At 49.4% G+C, this 16,199-nt stretch overlaps 2 protein-coding genes and 1 non-coding gene across 7 annotated transcripts in view; 1 reads left to right on the top strand and 2 right to left on the bottom strand.

Annotated features, from left to right (window-relative positions):
* Window positions 1–26: 26 nt before the first annotated feature.
* Window positions 27–3,991, top strand: GNGT2 (G protein subunit gamma transducin 2). 3 transcript variants are annotated; one of them, XM_062017153.1, is made up of 4 exons: window positions 28–104; window positions 198–377; window positions 1,291–1,380; window positions 2,077–3,991. In XM_062017153.1, the coding sequence occupies exons 3-4, from the start codon at window positions 1,297–1,299 to the stop codon at window positions 2,200–2,202; spliced, it is 210 nt and encodes a 69-aa protein (XP_061873137.1). In that variant the 5' UTR covers window positions 28–104; window positions 198–377; window positions 1,291–1,296; the 3' UTR covers window positions 2,203–3,991. The 3 variants fall into 3 exon arrangements, with proteins under 3 accessions (XP_061873135.1, XP_061873137.1, XP_061873136.1); XM_062017152.1 differs by having other exon boundaries at window positions 33–104; window positions 223–377; XM_062017151.1 differs by having other exon boundaries at window positions 27–377.
* Window positions 3,992–4,737: 746 nt separating this feature from the next.
* TRNAQ-UUG (transfer RNA glutamine (anticodon UUG)) lies at window positions 4,738–4,809 on the bottom strand. Its single transcript has one exon. It is a non-coding gene; the product is annotated as a tRNA-Gln (tRNA).
* A 9,429-nt stretch (window positions 4,810–14,238) lies between these two features.
* IGF2BP1 (insulin like growth factor 2 mRNA binding protein 1) overlaps window positions 14,239–16,199 on the bottom strand; it is a 30,819-nt gene continuing 28,858 nt past the window's right edge. For all 3 annotated transcript variants that reach the window (XM_062017978.1, XM_062017979.1, XM_062017980.1), the window contains 4 exons: window positions 15,960–16,034; window positions 15,553–15,684; window positions 15,292–15,405; window positions 14,239–14,331 (listed from right to left, as the gene is read on the bottom strand). In XM_062017978.1, coding sequence (XP_061873962.1) covers window positions 14,239–14,331; window positions 15,292–15,405; window positions 15,553–15,684; window positions 15,960–16,034 — 414 coding nt within the window. The remainder of the gene's footprint in view (window positions 14,332–15,291; window positions 15,406–15,552; window positions 15,685–15,959; window positions 16,035–16,199) is intronic.

The raw sequence follows: 16,199 nt of genomic DNA, 5'->3' as shown, positions 1-16,199 counted from the left end.
CTCCTCCCATTCCCACGGCAATCCGTCCTTCTGCCCTGGCCAGGGCAGGACCCAGACACCCGTGGTGCTCAGACACTCATGGCCAAGGACTCAAGAGCTTCCAGGTGCCCCAACCACCCACCCCACAAAACGCTTCCCCACCCCATCCTTCTGCCGATTACCCTGGGCTTTGAGGCTAATGCCCAACACCTGACCAGCTTATTCTCTTGAGTCTATTATCAGCTTAAGGACCAAAGACATCTGCTCCCCACTGTCTTTCCTGAGCTGACAGAGTCTTCAAGCCCACAGTGAGGGTGAAGGCTCAGTTGAGGGTGTCTCCTCTCAGATGGATTTCTGAAGGACTCTGCTGCTGAGAAGAGCAGCCCCTCGTCCCCAAGGTAAGTGACCTCGCTCTCTCTAAGTACAAAGGGCATGCTGGAGTCCACCTGGTTCAGGAGCCAGTTTCTCCATGAGTCAATAGCACAATTGTGCCATGGCTTTTGGCTCCTCACCTTCTGACACAGGTATCTCCTGATGTCCCTGAGGGCATCCATTGATGGGGAGAAGAGCACTGGGCTCAGAGCAGCTGCAGAAAACCAGTGGGGTCTGAGACACACAGGGCCAAGGCACGTTTCAGCTTCATCACTTTTAGGTTATTTATTTATTTAAAAGGTTGTGGGCCAGGCTTTTAAACTTGTTTTTTAACATGGGAAGAGATCTCAGCAGCACAGGCCAGTGGTGTGGGAAAATCACATAACTGTTGGACAGGTTCTCATTAAAAAAGAGCTCATCTTTTTCCAATCCCCACAGCCCCCAAACCTTTCAGCCACAGCAAGCAATGCCTCTGTGTGCAAACGGGTGAGTTCACAGCAATGAAGGGGCCATAATCCATGTTATCACTTAACCTGGAGGGGGAAGGCACAAGGAGGGATGAGGAGGAAAAAAAACCCCAAACAAATAAAACATTTAGTTCCTTATCAAACCTGCAAAGATGTTCTTGCCCAGGCACAGAATACCCACCAGGAAGGTCTAGTTTGCAGACCTGGGTATCCAGGTTCTCCTACGAGGCTGCTGCTCCAAAACCTCCGATGCAGTGGCTTTTTGAAAATCTGGTTAGAGCAGATGTTACAAGAATGGTTTTGAAAGGTGCTTCTTGCCTGGGTTTGTTTTCAGCATCAGCCCAGCTCTCACTGTGGGGATGGCTGAGGCATAAGTGGTGCTTGCCACACTGTTAGGGGTGAAGCAAGTGGCCTCATGTGCCTTAGAAGCCCAGATACACACTAAAAATCAGCTGTTTCCCTGTGGTTACAGGACAAGATGGCTCAGGACATGACAGAGAAGGAACTGCTGAAGATGGAGCTGGATCAGCTGAAGAAGGAGGTGAAGAACGAGAGGCAAATGGTGAGTGTCCCACCCAAAACGCAAAGGGGCCACTCTCCAGAGTAACTTTCTGACCTAATCATGTTGCAAGGGGAAAGAACCACAACCCCTGAAATTAAACCCTAAATACAGGCAGAAATGTGTGCATCCCATACCGCTGCCCTTGAGGCAATGTCCCCCTCAGGCTTGGCCACACATCCTAGAACTCAAAGGCTGCAGCCCTGCACCCCAGGGATGCTCTCAGGGACCTCGTGTGCCGGGTGGGATGGCCACAGTTCCCCTGTCCTGGCCAGGTTTGTAGGCAGCTGGTGAGGAGGATTCTCAGCTCTGCAGAGAGGATTCCATCCCATCCTCTGTGCAGAAGACAAGACTGATGGAGGATTTCATTAACACAAGTATTTAAAAGATGCATGTCAAGAGGATGGGGCAGCACTTTGTCTGTTATCTCCAGTGACAGGAGAAGGGGTAATGGACATAAGCTGGAACACAGACAATTCCACTTAAACACAAGGAAGTAAGGGTGAGGGAGCCCTGGCACAGGCTGCCCAGGGAAATCTCACTCTCTTTCCAAACCTGCCTGCTGGACACATTCCTGTGCCCCTGATTGAGTGGAACCTGCTTTAGCAGGAGCTTGGGCTGGATGAGCTCTGGAGGGCCCTTCCAACCCCCACCATTCTGTGACTTATCACCAACACCGACTGTCTCCTTCCTTGTCAGATCTCTAAGACCGGCAAAGAGCTCAAGGAGTACATCGAGTCCATGGCGGGTGAGGATCCACTGCTGAAAGGGGTCCCTGAGGACAAGAACCCCTTTAAGGAGAAGGGTGGCTGTACAATAAGCTGACCCCAGCACAGGGATGTTCCCACGCACAAGGCAAGACTGTCAGAAACCTGCTTTCCCTGTAGTTTGCCCTGGGCACTGGAGAGTCCAGCACCAAGGCATAGTGCATTGCAAAGATGGCAAAAGAAGAAGAAAAAAAGCACCCCAAAAAAAGAAGAAAAAATGAAATAGAAAAAGGATCCCCTCCCCCCCTGCCCCCACGAGTGGAGCGGAGGTTCAGCAGACAGTGCAGCCTCTGCTCTTGTGCTTTCACAGCTGATCGGCATTTGGCTTCCTGCAAGCAAAACTTCTTCATTTTCAGCAGCCAGCAGCAAACTGGGCTTTACTGAAACCACAGTGCTTCCCCCAACAGCCTGGCCCTGGAGCAAAGCCTCTGCTTGCTGAAGAGCCTCCCAGCCTGACCGTGCCCAAGGCAGCTCCTAAGCAACTCAGTTTTCCCACCTGGCCCAGGAGAATGATGCCCATCCCACTGGCTGGAGCTTTATTCTCTCCATTCCTATGCACCTGCTGCTGCCCACCAGTCCCACAGCCTGCAACTCGCACTCACCATGTGCTGAGAGCCAGGGGATAGCCACCGCAGGCTGGGTGGGCTGCACCCAACACGGGGCTGGACACAAGAAGGAGCAAAGTTTGTCCAGTCTCGTTTCTCTCCTTGCAAACCCTCTGGCAGCTGCAGGAAAGCCAGGCCAGGGTTGCTCAGTCCTACCACTGACCACAGTGGCTTCAAGCGCTGCCTCTGCTTCTCCAGCAGCTCCCACCACGGTGTGATCAGGCTCCATATGGGCAAAAGGGCTGCAAAGTCCTTTCTCACCAGTGGCAAGGGGAAACCTGGAGCAGGCAGTTTGGGGATAGCAGCTCCTTGGAGCAAGACAGGACTCGCCAAACCCTAAGCTAGCAATGCCAGGCCTTGATCCTCGTGCTCCCAAAGGCAGCTCTGTTTTATAGGACAATTTTATTCCCCTTCATGGTAGAAAAATAACCAAAAAAGCACGTTAGCTGGGGCACAGCCACCGCTGAGTTCAGTAGGGTGATACTTGGGGGATGATTTGTGGGGTTTGTTTGGGGCTTTTGTGCTTTTTTTTGTTCCTGTATAGGTTTGAATCCATTACAGCTACATACCATCTTCGTGAAAACTCTCCAAAACCTCCCCAGACAATCAACCCCAAAGAGAAGCACCCGCCTGTCTTATTTCTCAGAGTCCCTCAGGTCCCATCCTCATCCCATTGTGCTTCACACTCGCCCACCTCTGAGACCGCAGCAGCCCTTGGGCCCACAGAGAATCTCCCCCCATCCACAAGAGCCTCTGTTGAGAGGTTACACACATCCCACGGCTGATTTAGACACGGTGAAGATGACAGCCGCAACCTCAGGGCAGAACCAACCTCTTCACCCAGAGCTTGCTCTCAGGAAGAGATGATGGTGCAGCAGGTACCCGAGGAGGCTGCGGGTCCTCTCGCCGCGCTGGCAGCTGCTGCTGGGAGCACTCACAGTGGCGCCTGGGACTCGTTTGAATGCTGTGCTTGCAGGGAAACGGCTTTTGATCCCACTGGAGCTATGTTTTCCTGCCTGAACAGACCATCTGGGCTCAGTGTTGCAGCCGAGGGGGCACTTGGACCCGTGGATGCCCCAGGAGGGGGGTCTCTGGGCAGCAAACAGGCACAAGGATGAGGCTTTTCCTCAGGTGGGGGGTCCCCACCTTTCTCCTGCGGCCACTACCTCCCTAGCCAAAAGAAGACGAAAATAAAGGTGGTTTTGCTCTTTATTCGCAGATGTTAATTAAACGCAACAGTTCCACCACGGCCTCTGTCTCTCTTTTGATGGGATGGGTGGGGGGGGAGCCGGGGCTGCCCCTAATCCGGGCCGATAACCCGGATGCTGCCGGGATTGACTGGTTAATCGGGGCTAAACGGCTGGAAAACTGCGTCAGAGGCGGTTAAGCTGCTGCTGATGGGATTCGGGACGCTGCTGGGCCAATGCTGGCTTAAGCCGGGACGGGGATGCTGAGAAGGCGATGGCGATGGCGATGGCGATGGCGATGGCGATGGCGATGGCGATGGCGATGGCGATGGCGATGGCGATGGCGATGGCGAACCCGAACCCGAACCCGAACCCGAACCCGAACCCGAACCCGAACCCGAACCCGAACCCGAACCCGAACCCGAACCCGAACCCGAACCCGAACCCGAACCCGAACCCGAACCCGAACCCGAACCCCGCCTGTGGCCCCGCGCCTTCAGACTATAAAGAGGCGGGAGGCGTGCCCAAGCGCGCTTTCAGCCAATAGCAGCGCGGAGAAGCGAGACTGTCATCCAGTGTGTCCAATCAGTGTCCACCATTGACTCCCTCACAACCGTGCTCCCGCGCATGCGCACTGGTTAGAAAAAGAGCCGCCCACGCACAAAATGGGGGCTGGGAGTGCCCGGGGAGCGGGGTTGGATACATGGTTCTGTAATCGGCCCCGACCCCCGGCATGGCCGCATACTCCCGCGTTACCGGAAAGGCGGCGAAGGGTAATGACAAAAAAATATACCTCCGGAGAGGTCCCACCGAGATTTGAACTCGGATCGCTGGATTCAAAGTCCAGAGTGCTAACCATTACACCATGGGACCGCTGCGTACGCACCCCTTCGCCGTGCCCTCAATCCATTCTTCCTACCGCGGGTGACACCACAGAACCTTCTCCCGAGCAGCCTCTGGGCTCTCCCGGGGGGTTCAAGGGCACCGAGAGCGACGGTCAGTCGCTCTCGGTGCCCTTGAACCCCCCCGTGAGAGCCCAGAGGCTGCGGCGTAGTTGAGCAGCAGCACAGCCAGGGTGCTGCGTCTTTTGCCGAGAATCCACTCCTCCGCCCACTCCCATCACCTCCCTCGCAAGAAAATATTAATTACTCCTGCAAAGCCCATTAAAAAGGACGATACCCATACCGGCTGGGAGCCCCCGGTACCGAGAACAGGCCGCAATAACCTCCGGGATAGGCCCGTGCTGCACCGCTGCCACCCACAGTCGTCCTTAACACTCATTTCCTCCCATTTATGGCTGTATTTTTACCTCCATTTCACCTTTAGGTCTCTATTTTATCCCCTAGTTCGCCCTTTCTATCTCTACTTCATTTATTTCCCACCATTATTCCTCTATTTTTTTATCTCTTCCCCCATTACTCTGTTTTTCCCTCTTCCTTTATTTTTCGCCTCTTCTTCCTCTTATTTTCTTCTTTCTTTATTCCTGTTTTCTCTCCTTATTGCTTTTTCTCTTTCTCTCTTCCCCACTACTTTTATTCTCTTCTCTCTTTTATCTCTTTCTTTTTTTCTATTTTCTTTCCCCTCTTTATTCCTCTATTTTTAAATCCCTTTACTGCTTGATTTTTTTCTCCTTCCCCCTTTATTGCACTACTTCCCCCTTTATTGATTTTTTTCTCTATTCCTCCCTTTATTTATCTTTTTTCTCCCCCCCAATTCCATAAAAAACATGCAAACACTTTTTTTTTTTTTGCTTGTTTGTTTGTAATTTTTTTTCTCTTTATTTTTAAAGATGAAACAGTGGAGTAAAGCGGTTTGTGGCAAAAAAAAAAAAAGAAAAAAAAGAAAAAAAAATCAAACAACACAACCTCGTTGGAAGATAAATGGAGCCCACGTCCATCAGAAATCCCAACTCCACATCCAAGCCAACAAACTGCCTCACATGAGGGGACAAGGGAAGAACATGGATTAGAGGAGGCAAGGAGGAGAGGGAGGGAGAAAGGCAGAAAGAAACAAATAATCTGAAAAGAGGAAAAACAAGAGCATTACAGGAAAGCACACCTTTTTTGTTGTTGTTGTTTCTGAATAGCCTGAAAGTGTCTTGGAGCAGCTGCCAGGAGAAGCAGCATCTTTGGATGCACCTATATGGTAGCTAAGGAGGTGGTGGGATGCTCCCTGTGTTGGGGTGCTCAGTGATGCAGAGCCTCAAACTCAGCTCAATCATCCCCCTCATGCTGCCACCATCCTGCCCCAAAAAACACCGGAAAAACTGAAAAAAAAATCCCCATCCAACATCAACTGCATGCAACTCCCCGACAAAACCCAGGGAAATGCAGAAGATGGAGGTGTGCTGCTGATGGAAGAAGTAACTATTCAAGGTCAAAAGGAAAAAAACCAGACAATGGAAGACTAAGCGTTAAAACCAAAAATCAGTCACAACCAAACATTTCGGATTGCTGAGGTCTGAGCTCTTACAACTAATGACCACTTTAAAGTGAAAAGAAAGCCCATAAATTCTATTCTTAAAGAACATTTTTCTTTGGAAAAAGAGTAATTTTTTAGCTTTTTTTTTCTTTTTTTTTTTTTCCCCTAAACTACAGCATGTGGAGTTGCCACTACCTAGTTCTTAATCTATTGTTGCTAAGAGGTAGATAAACAAAAATGAATTGGTTATATATAAAGTTGTGCCCCCAGGTCTGACGTGTGGTGAAGCCGAGGGACTCCATGGGCACCGGCTGTTTGGGGTGCTTGGGAAGATCTTGGGCTTCGTGGCAGGGGGGGTTTCACCTCCACTGGAGCCACACTAATATTTGCCAGGCTTCAGTTTGGCTGTGGGAGCTAACGGGAGTGGCACGAGAGGGTTGTAGTTTAGAGCCAGATTTCCTCCTGAAGTCAAGGAATTTGATCCCGAGATGAATCCAGATGAGCTTCAAACTAACCAACGCATTTAACTGCTGGGTAACGAATGCTCACACTAATTATGGCCATTTAGGGATTACTTTCTCCTCTGATTCCAGCCAACCCCATCCATTTCCTGGGATGATCTGCCAGCAGTGGTAGGAGAGCCTGGTGAGGCCAGTCCCATGCCCTGCCTCCCATTAGTGCTGTGGGCAGCTCTACCAGGGCCATGCTCCGCATCAGCCCTTGCCCATCCCAAAACACACCAAACTTTCCCGCTGGGCTTAGTGTTGCTTTGCAGAGACCATTTCCCAAATTGGTCCAAAAAAAAAAAAATGGCTTCAGTTCTGTTGTACATCCCGACTCCTGGGGCTTAAAATTATAAGTTTAAGCAAAACAAAAGAAATCCCTTTCAGTGTTGGCTTGTGCTGATCTGCAGCACTCAAATACTTTCCACAGTTCATAACTCACTGCTCTGCTGTCCCACAGTGTGATGCACCATCCCGCCGTGATGCAATGGAGCACTCCACTGCCATGCCCTGGCAGAGCATCCTTCTGCTGTACCCTGGCAGAGCATCCCACCACCATGCACTAGCGGAGCATCTCATCATGGTGTGGCAAAGCATCCTGCTGCCATAACCTGGCAGAGCATCCCACCACAGTCTGGCAGAGCATCCCAGTGCCATGCCTGAGCACAACATCCCCCTAAGTTCCAGTGGAGCATCCTACTACCTTGGTTTGTTCAGTGGAGCATTCCACTGCAGTGCAGCAGAGCATCCCACTGCCATACCCTGGCAGAGCATCCTACCACTGGTGCGCCCTGATGCTGCTCAGAGAGGTATTAATCTTCAACAAAACACTAAGTGTATTCTGGAACGTACAATAAAGCAGCAGGATCAAGCACCCAAATCAGCCCTGGCTGACTTAGCTGCTATCCCATCCCACCACCCTCCCAGCACTCTCCTCATTGGTTTTGCTCTTCCACCTCTGCCACACAGCTCTCCTTAACTGCAGGACACCTAAGCTGTCCCTGCACCAGCCAGGAGGGTCTCTGCTGAGCTCAGGGGGGCTGGAGGCCAGATCTTGCCACAGGCACCATGAGGGACCTCCTCATCTGTCCTTCTGTCCCTCGGGGCTCCCTGTCAGCTCTGAGGTAGTTTGCACATGTACGTTTCCAGCTTGCAGCACCTGCACGGTCTCCAAAACATTAATGATTTAAGAGCCTCTGGCTGGTTTCGCTCTGCTCTGGATCTCGTCCACAATCACAAATGAGTTAAAAAAGGAAATAAAATTGAAAGAAACCTCACAGAAATTAAACCAACAAAAATAAGAAGGCTGATTCGACCGAATGGGGACTCATCACTCTCCTCCCCATGCACTGCCTATGAGGAGTTGCCACTGGGAATCCCAAATTAATTCTACCCTCTATCAGTCCTTGACAAGCACCTGCTCCAAGGCTGCTTCCCTGGCACTGGGTGCCCATGGCCACCCACCTCTGACCAGCAGATTGAAGCTTCCTGAACTCAGGCAACCACTTGTTCCCACTGCCCCATCACCAGTCCCACCTCCCAAAGCAAATCCGTGGCCAAATCCTGCACCCTCTGGCTGGGAAAACCCACAACTGGGCTCAGAACGGCACAGCCCATACAGCTGCTTGAAGCCAGCATGTTATGACAATGCTGAAATATTCCTGTGCCCTCTCAAGAGAATACACACGTTTCACAGGATCACACTGATTTCATCCAAACAAAACACAAAGCTACAGCGGAAAACAAGATATTAAAAATGACTGGGAGAAAATAATCAGAATCCCCTTGAAAAAAAAAAACCAAAAACAACAAAAAAACCCCAAAAAACAACAAGACCTCCATTGCTAAATTCTTCAAAAACAAGAAAGTTCCAAAAATATCAGAAGCCTATGTTGTATGGCCCAGCAGGGTTCAGGGAGGGAAGACCTACACCGACAAAAAAGAAATTAAATTAAAGAAATGTCTTCAACTGTCTTATAGCAAGTCTGCGTTTCCATTCTTTTTTTCAGAGCCTAGAAAACACTCAAAATAGTTGGAGCTAGAACTTCAAAAAGGGTGGTTTTTTTTGTTGTCACTGATGAACTGACTAAAATTTTCACTGTTTTCTTTTTTTTCTTTTTTTTTCTTTTTCTTTTTTTTTTTTTTTAATGGGCTAAAAATATAAAGACAAACCCCAAACCTAATGCCCAGGAAAGGTAAAATGTAGCTTAGAGGCAGTTTCTGTTCAATATTTACAATGGATTTTCCTCTAGTTTGACTCTGTAGAACCCTTCCCTGCTCCTCAGCCAGGCCAGGCTGCAGGGAGGGAACAAGGCTCAGTGCTGCTGCTAAGCCCACCGATATTCTCAGTGGCCAAGAAAGCATTCAGAGCTCGGAAAAGAAGAAGCATTAGCTGGGATTTGGGGACCTTTTCTCCATCTGAAAGGCAAAAGAAGACTCTAAGAGCACTGAAATGAGCCATACCCCCAAAGACCCGAGTCTCTCTGTAGTGCGGTGGTGGCAGCGATGCTTTGTGCCAGGACACCGCACTGAGGACCACTGATGCTACGGAGATGGGAATTTGTTCCTCCTCACAGCAGCACCCCCAGGGGAAACTGAGGCATGGAGAAGTGCTTTGCTTGCTCACCTTCCTCTTTGCCCACAGCAGGAGAGGCAGCTGGCAGCACAGGCTCACTGCCTACAAATTCTCCCTAGCATGACCGAGCAGAACCACATTTCACCCCAGTCTCCAATCCTGCTCCCTAGTTCTAGTTCCCCCTGCAACAACTTCCAAACTCTGCATCCTTTCTCACCTCACAGACGTGGATACTTCAGGACAGCAGCCAGCTTCCCTTGTGCCTCAGGATGGGCCAGGGCTGGGGCTGATCCTTGTTTGGGGAAAGAGGGGAAATTGTAACACAAAAAAAAAAATAAACCCCAAATTATTTCTACTAAAATAAAAACATGGCAGAGATGAGCTGAGGGCACTGCTCATCGCTCCACACTGAGGTTCCCCCTAAATTACCTTTTATTCTGACACAAAGAGAGCAGCTTGAAGACTTACCACAGGGCCAGGATCCTTCCTGCTCTCACTTTTTTTTTGGGGTCCACTAGAGTTTTTTTTTGTCCCCTGCCCGTTCATTCCAGGGCTCGCTTGCAACTCCTGCCACCTATCTCACCAGCCAGCCATGCTGGGATCTTAATTATCCCCCTTTCACTCATCCCAGCTCAGCTTGGCTCTGGAGAAGAGATGGGAGATGCTCGGAAGTGTCTTCCTTACTGCAAATCACATAAATAATTTCCCTTGGGAAAATAAAGGAGGGGAAAAAAACACCGATCGCTCCTATGTTCCGCCAGTGGGACTGGCTTGGGGTGAGAAAAAGTATCAAAGGTTTCCCTGAATCATCAGATTTTTAAGTCAAGATCTTCTCACTGCAACAACCAGATCGACTGGACTGGGAGTGCTTGGGGTGGGATTTGGGATTATGGGGTTTGTTTGTTTGTTTTCTTTATCCCTCAATGATACAGTTTGAACCAGTTATCAAAAACGCTTGCTGTCGGAAAAAGACAATTATAATCACCGATGTCTGAATACACTGTTCTGTGCAAGGCTGGGGAGGAAAAAAAAAAAGCAGAGAGCCAGAGATTTCAAGTAATAAGAAACTGTTTTTTCCCCTGGGACAAATGTCTGTCTCCCTAAAAAAACCCTCAAACATTAAAATTTAAAACAATGAGGAAAACTCCACGGAAGCCCCTCTCCCAATGACCTGAGGGGCAGCAGCTGCCAGCCACTGCCAGCACTGCCAAGTCCCCGTTTTGCTCCTTTGATCCCACATTTAAGGGTAAAAAAGGGTCAGTGATTCCCTACCGCCAGTGATTGGCTGGATCCCGCACTCCTCAGCCACCTTAATGTTTTGGAGGAGAGGCTTGGGACAGCAGATGGGGACGACGGTGGATGGGAACAGCAGTGCCTGGTACTCACATGCTTCACGTTCACTTTACTGCCACCCAATTTTTTATATGACTTAACTGCCACCCAAACAAGGGTTCTTTTCCTGCAGGTGTGGTGAAAACAGCAAGATGGCACTTAAAAAAAAAATACCCCTATGAAGCTTTTAGAGTGGGTGGAGCGGTTCAGCCTCATCATTCCCCAGGGCTGGATTCATCTTCTCTCTCTCCTCGATGTGTGTTGATATTAAAAAAAATGTCTCCCATTAATTTCTCTCTCCTTCTCTCCCCCTTTTTTTTTTTTTCCTTTCTTCTTAAATCACTTAATCCTCGGTAAAACGGAGGCAAATCTCTGTAAAATATTTAACAGCATCATAGTGGAGAAGATGGTTCGACACTGCCTCCCTGGCAAGCCAGGAGGCTGATTCATTTGGGTTCTGGGATATATATAAATATATATATATATCTATATATATATATGGCTTCCAAGTGTTTGAAATGAAATCGCCTGAGCTGGTGTGGTTTTAAATACCAGCAAACCCCGTGTCCCCACTTTGCATAGTCAGTGCTGCCCAGGAGTCTGTCCTCACATCCCCAGGAGTGGAAGATTTCTGATCCCAAAGCTCTTTCATAATTTGATTTCTCGATGGAGTTGGATTGAGAAAAGCCTTTTCAGCCAGTGGCAGGTTTTGGTTGGGTTCGTGTTCAAAATGTAATTTTAAAAAGAAAGTAAAAAAAAAAAAAAAGGAAAGTTAAAAAAAAAAAAAAAAGGAAAGAAATTGAGTTTTTCCAATTGAAAAAAGTTGGTGGGCTCCAATTTGTCCAAGGTCTGGAAGAGTCATGACATCTGACAGCTCTTATGTTGTGTTGAAATTCATTAACTGCCTCAAAAAGGCCTCAAAAAGAAACAAAAAAGAAGCTGCTGCTGCCATCTTTTCCACTATGTCTGAAATTCTTGTCGTTCTCCATAGAGAGCTCATAACACTTGGTTTACCTGCACATAACTCCTGGCTCATAAGAAATTATGAAACTTAACTTCTCTTTTCATTAAAAAAATAAAATATTCAAGACTATCAGTTTTTATATAAAATATCAGCAAGCCCCAAAAAAAAAACCAAAAAACAATTCAATTGTTGAGGTAACGTCATACCTTGAGGTAGCTTTTTTTTTTTCTTTTATCTTCTTTTTTTTTTTTCTTCTTTTGTTTTCCTCCTCTCTCATTGCTCAAACACACAGCAATATCTGGCCTTCCCCCCCCCTCCCCACAGCTCCCTGTTGTTGCAACAGTTTAAGGGACAGTAACTGCTGCTCTGGTCCCGTAGCGATGAAACCCCCGCCTCCCTCACGCTGCAGGTGCTGAATTCCGTGCTGGTTTTGGCTTTGGAGGGTGTTCAAGCGGGAGGGCTTGTTCTCCAGGAAATAAAACAGGCTAAAGCATCAGGATGAGGTTTGTTCCAAATTCTCTCCTTCTCACCTTAAACTGGCTCACCCAGTGGAGGGCTGGCTCCCAGCTCTCCTCTGGCCTGGTGGGTGTGGGATCTGGCATCATCCCTCTCACCCAAAAATCAATCCCAATCACGCTTTTCCACCCTCCTGCCTGTATTTGCAGGAAAATCAGCATAAATCCCCATTTTAACTGATTTGCAGCAGAAACCCACAGCACAGGGCTTTACCCGGGACAGTCCCAGCCCTGCTGTGGAGACGAGCCCTTCCTGTGCCTGGAAGAGGCGATGGCAGCAGTTACTGTCCCTTCCAAATCCTCAATATCAAAAACAAATCATCAATATATATCTAAAACACAAAAGCCACGTAAGAGTGACGGGAATCAGTAACCATATTACATTCGCTGGACGTATATATTTGGTATCGCCTCAAGAGAACAGTTATTCGTACTGCAGAAAGGAGGGATGTGGTTGGTGGTGAGTGTTTTTGTCTTTTAAATAAGGAAAAAATTAAATCTTTTTCTAAAAAGACGGAAAAGTGCCAAATTTCAAGCTTATTTTTTGCCACCTAAAGAGATTTGGAAGGGGGGAAATAAGCCAAAAATAGCCCCAAGGAAGTTCCTGTGAGGTGGCACCTCTCAGGCTAATAAAAATGTTCCCTGGGTGTTCTCTGAAAGCCACTCCCCACCCTGTATTCCCCTGTGTCTGAGCCCCGGGGTTCTAACAGGATTTAGGGGCACAAATCTCCTCCTCTGGGTGGGGAAACTGAGGCTGAGAGCAGCTGGCAGAGGACGTGGCAGAGGAGCAAAGGAGTTGGGCACAAACCAATGACAAACCTGAATCCCCTGCAGCTGAGCCCCTCCTGCTCCCTCTCCACCCCCAAACCAGTCTGCATGCATTTAGTTCTCATAATCTGATAACTAAAGAGATGACAATTCATTGACTATTTCCTATTAAGTAGGGTGTTCTTTGCTTTTTTTTCTTTTGTGGGTTTTTTTTTTTTGGTGGTGGTTTACTGCTGTTGCTTGAAGGAAGGAGGGAAAAGGAAGAGCCCTTCCCTCTCCCCTGCCCTTCCCTGGACAGTTTACCTCCTCTCTGGGGCAGCTCGGCACCTCCACAGTGGAGATCACTAAGAAAAACACTCCCATATCCCACTTCTGCCATTATTTCATAGGCTTCAAAACAAACAAAAAAAAAGAACCAAACCCAAAGAAAACAAAACTATTTCTTCCTTTAAACTACTCTAAAATGAAAAGAAACAAACAACTGAAAGAAAAAAACCAATTAATCCTGGAAAATAGAGGTGCTCTCCTGGCTTCTAAAAGCTCTCAAAGGCACCACCACTGCAGGTAGCACAGGTAAGAGTCCTGTGCTCCTGTCTGCCTGTGGTTCTCAGGCTGGGGTGGTGCAGAACTCCCAGGAGACCCAAATCCATCTGGCACTAAGGTGGGGGAGGTTATCTTTCTATTCTCTTTTTATTTTTCACCCACAATGGATGTCCTGACCAACAGGGGCTGGTAAGAACCCGCTGGAATTCCTCTTCCAAAAAAAAACCCAAAAATCAGAATAAGGAAAAAACCCCTAAAAAAATCAAAATTAAATGCTCCAAAACTGCTGTGGGAATATCCACCAGCTGCAGAGAGGGAAGGAGGGAAGGAGGGATTGGGGAGACGCAGCCGGTGGGCACTCAGCTGGAACAGGACCTCCAGAGGCTACTTAAATGAGAGGGCAAATGGCCCAGCACCTTGCAGCACGCATCACTTCATTTAAGTAGCTGTCCTGGCACGTGGAGCTAAAACTGACCCAATTTTCTTTTCAGTTTCTTTTTTTTGCTTTTGTTTTTTGTGGGTTTTTTTTTTCCCTAGCCATCTACCTGGGAAGCCAATCAAACTGCCTTTGAATCTCAATCAGGTAATGAAAAAACATTAGCATCTGTCTACGGTAACTGATTCCCAGCCACTCTTAATCCCGGCCCTGGCTTGTTCCACTGTTCCTGTCGGTGTTGCTCCTCATTTCCTCCGCGCTTGCGTCTGCCCGCTCTGTCCCTTCTGGTGCTGCTGCTTCACCTGTGACAGGATGTCCCGGATCTTGCGCTGAGCCATCTGTGATGAGAAGAGCAGAACAGGGAGCTGGAGAGGGGGACCATGAGGCCAGGCAAGACCCTGGAGTGAGGGAAATGGCTTTGCCTGTTGTTAAAGATGCTACGGTGCTCAGCGGGGCTCCTGGGAATCCCTTCCTGCCTGACTTTCAGTGTGGTTTCATAGAATCATACAGTGGTTGGGGTTGGAAAGCACCTCCAGAGCTCATCCAGCCCAACCCCCTGCTAAAGCAGGTTTCCCTTGATCAGGGGGCACAGGAACAATCCAGAAGGGTTTGGAAACCTCCAGAGAAGGAGCCTCCACACCCTCCCTGGGCAGCCTGGGCCAGGCTCCCACACCCTTATAGTAAAGAAGTTTTTCCTTAAGTTTAAATGGAACTTTTTGTGTTCCAGCTTATGCTCTTTACCCCATGTCCTGTCACTGGAGACAACAGAAAAAAGTGCTGCCTCATTCTCTTGACTTAAACCTTTTAAATACTTGAAAGTGTTAATGACATCCCCCATTACTCCTCCAGAATAAACAGCCCCAGGTCCCACAGCCTTTCCTCATAGGGAAGATGCTCCACTCCCCTGATCATCTTGGTGGCCCTGTGCTGGCCTCTCTCCAGCAGTTCCCTGTCCCTCTTGAGCTGGGGAGCCCAGAACTGGACACAGGACTCCAGATGAGGCCTCACTAGGGCAGAGCAGAAGGGGAGGAGAACCTCCTCCTCTGAGAAAGGAGGAGAAATTCCTCCAGAGTTTCCTCCAGAAGTTGCATTTGGGAGGTCAAAGTGCATGTGCACACACAGATCTCCCTGCTTCCCCCACCATCACCTATGGAAAAAGGCACAGCTCACCATCACCTGCTTCTGCAAACACTGTCAGGCATGGGAAAAACTTCCACAGGAGGATACACACAGATACAACCACATATAAGCTATCAGAGAATCCACTAGTGCCAATGCATGAGCTGCCGGGGCCGTACCTGGCTGGCGTAGAAGTGCCCGATGATCTTGACAATGACTTGCTCATTCTCATCGGGGGTCTGGTCCCGTGGCACCACCACCTCTGCTGCCGTCAGGTTCTGCAGCTCATTGACCTGAGGGAAGGGGCAGAGACCACCTGAGAAATTCCAACCATTCCCCTGGGAAAGCCGTCCCTGGGATGTCCCCAGGCACTGGCATGAAGCAGCCACCCGCTCCCAGGGCAGGCGCTCCCATCCCCACCCAAGCATCACATCTCTTACAGTTTTGCCTCCCTTGCCAATGACCCTGCCGGCGGCTGAGGCGGGGACCCGGATGTGCGTTTCCAGCTTCACTTCTTCCTTCGGCCCAAAGAAGTTCTCCTCCTTCAGCTTCCCATAAATCCTACCTTGTGCCTGCAGAAGAGAAGGAGCACGGAGTCAGACACCATCGGAGACACGTACCACAGCGCAGGCATGCAGCTGGCACAGACCAGGGGTGGGCCAGCATCCCGGGGAATCCCAGTTCCTCGGGGTTTCAAACCAGCTCAGCTCCTGGGAGAGCTGATGTTGGGTTAACGGAGCCCTGGACTCATGACTCAAAACTAGGGGGCATCACCCTGCTCCTCCCTTCCTAGCTCCATGGGACAGTGGAGAAGGGCACCCCAAATCCCCCACAGCACAGAGAGAACCTTGAACTGAGCTTCTGGGGGGCCGGTGATGACGACCATGCGCACTTTGGAGTCGGGTGTCTCCGGAGGGGCAATCTGGAGGGGGGAAAGAGACGAAGGTTGCAGAGGGGGGCAGCACAGGCAGAGTGGTGGCCATGCCCTCCCTCCCCCGTGCCACAGGACTGGGCTTCCAGCTGTCTGCCTGGGCTTTTCGGGTGGTTGTCCCAGCCAGAACAGCACCCATCACCAGGGCAGCCCTAC

The sequence above is a fragment of the Colius striatus genome, chromosome Z, assembly GCF_028858725.1.
Source record: "Colius striatus isolate bColStr4 chromosome Z, bColStr4.1.hap1, whole genome shotgun sequence".
In the NCBI taxonomy this organism is placed as follows: Eukaryota; Metazoa; Chordata; class Aves; order Coliiformes; family Coliidae; genus Colius; species Colius striatus.
The sequence above is the reverse complement of the archived record's forward strand: the minus strand, read 5'-3'. Positions and strand labels throughout refer to the sequence as shown.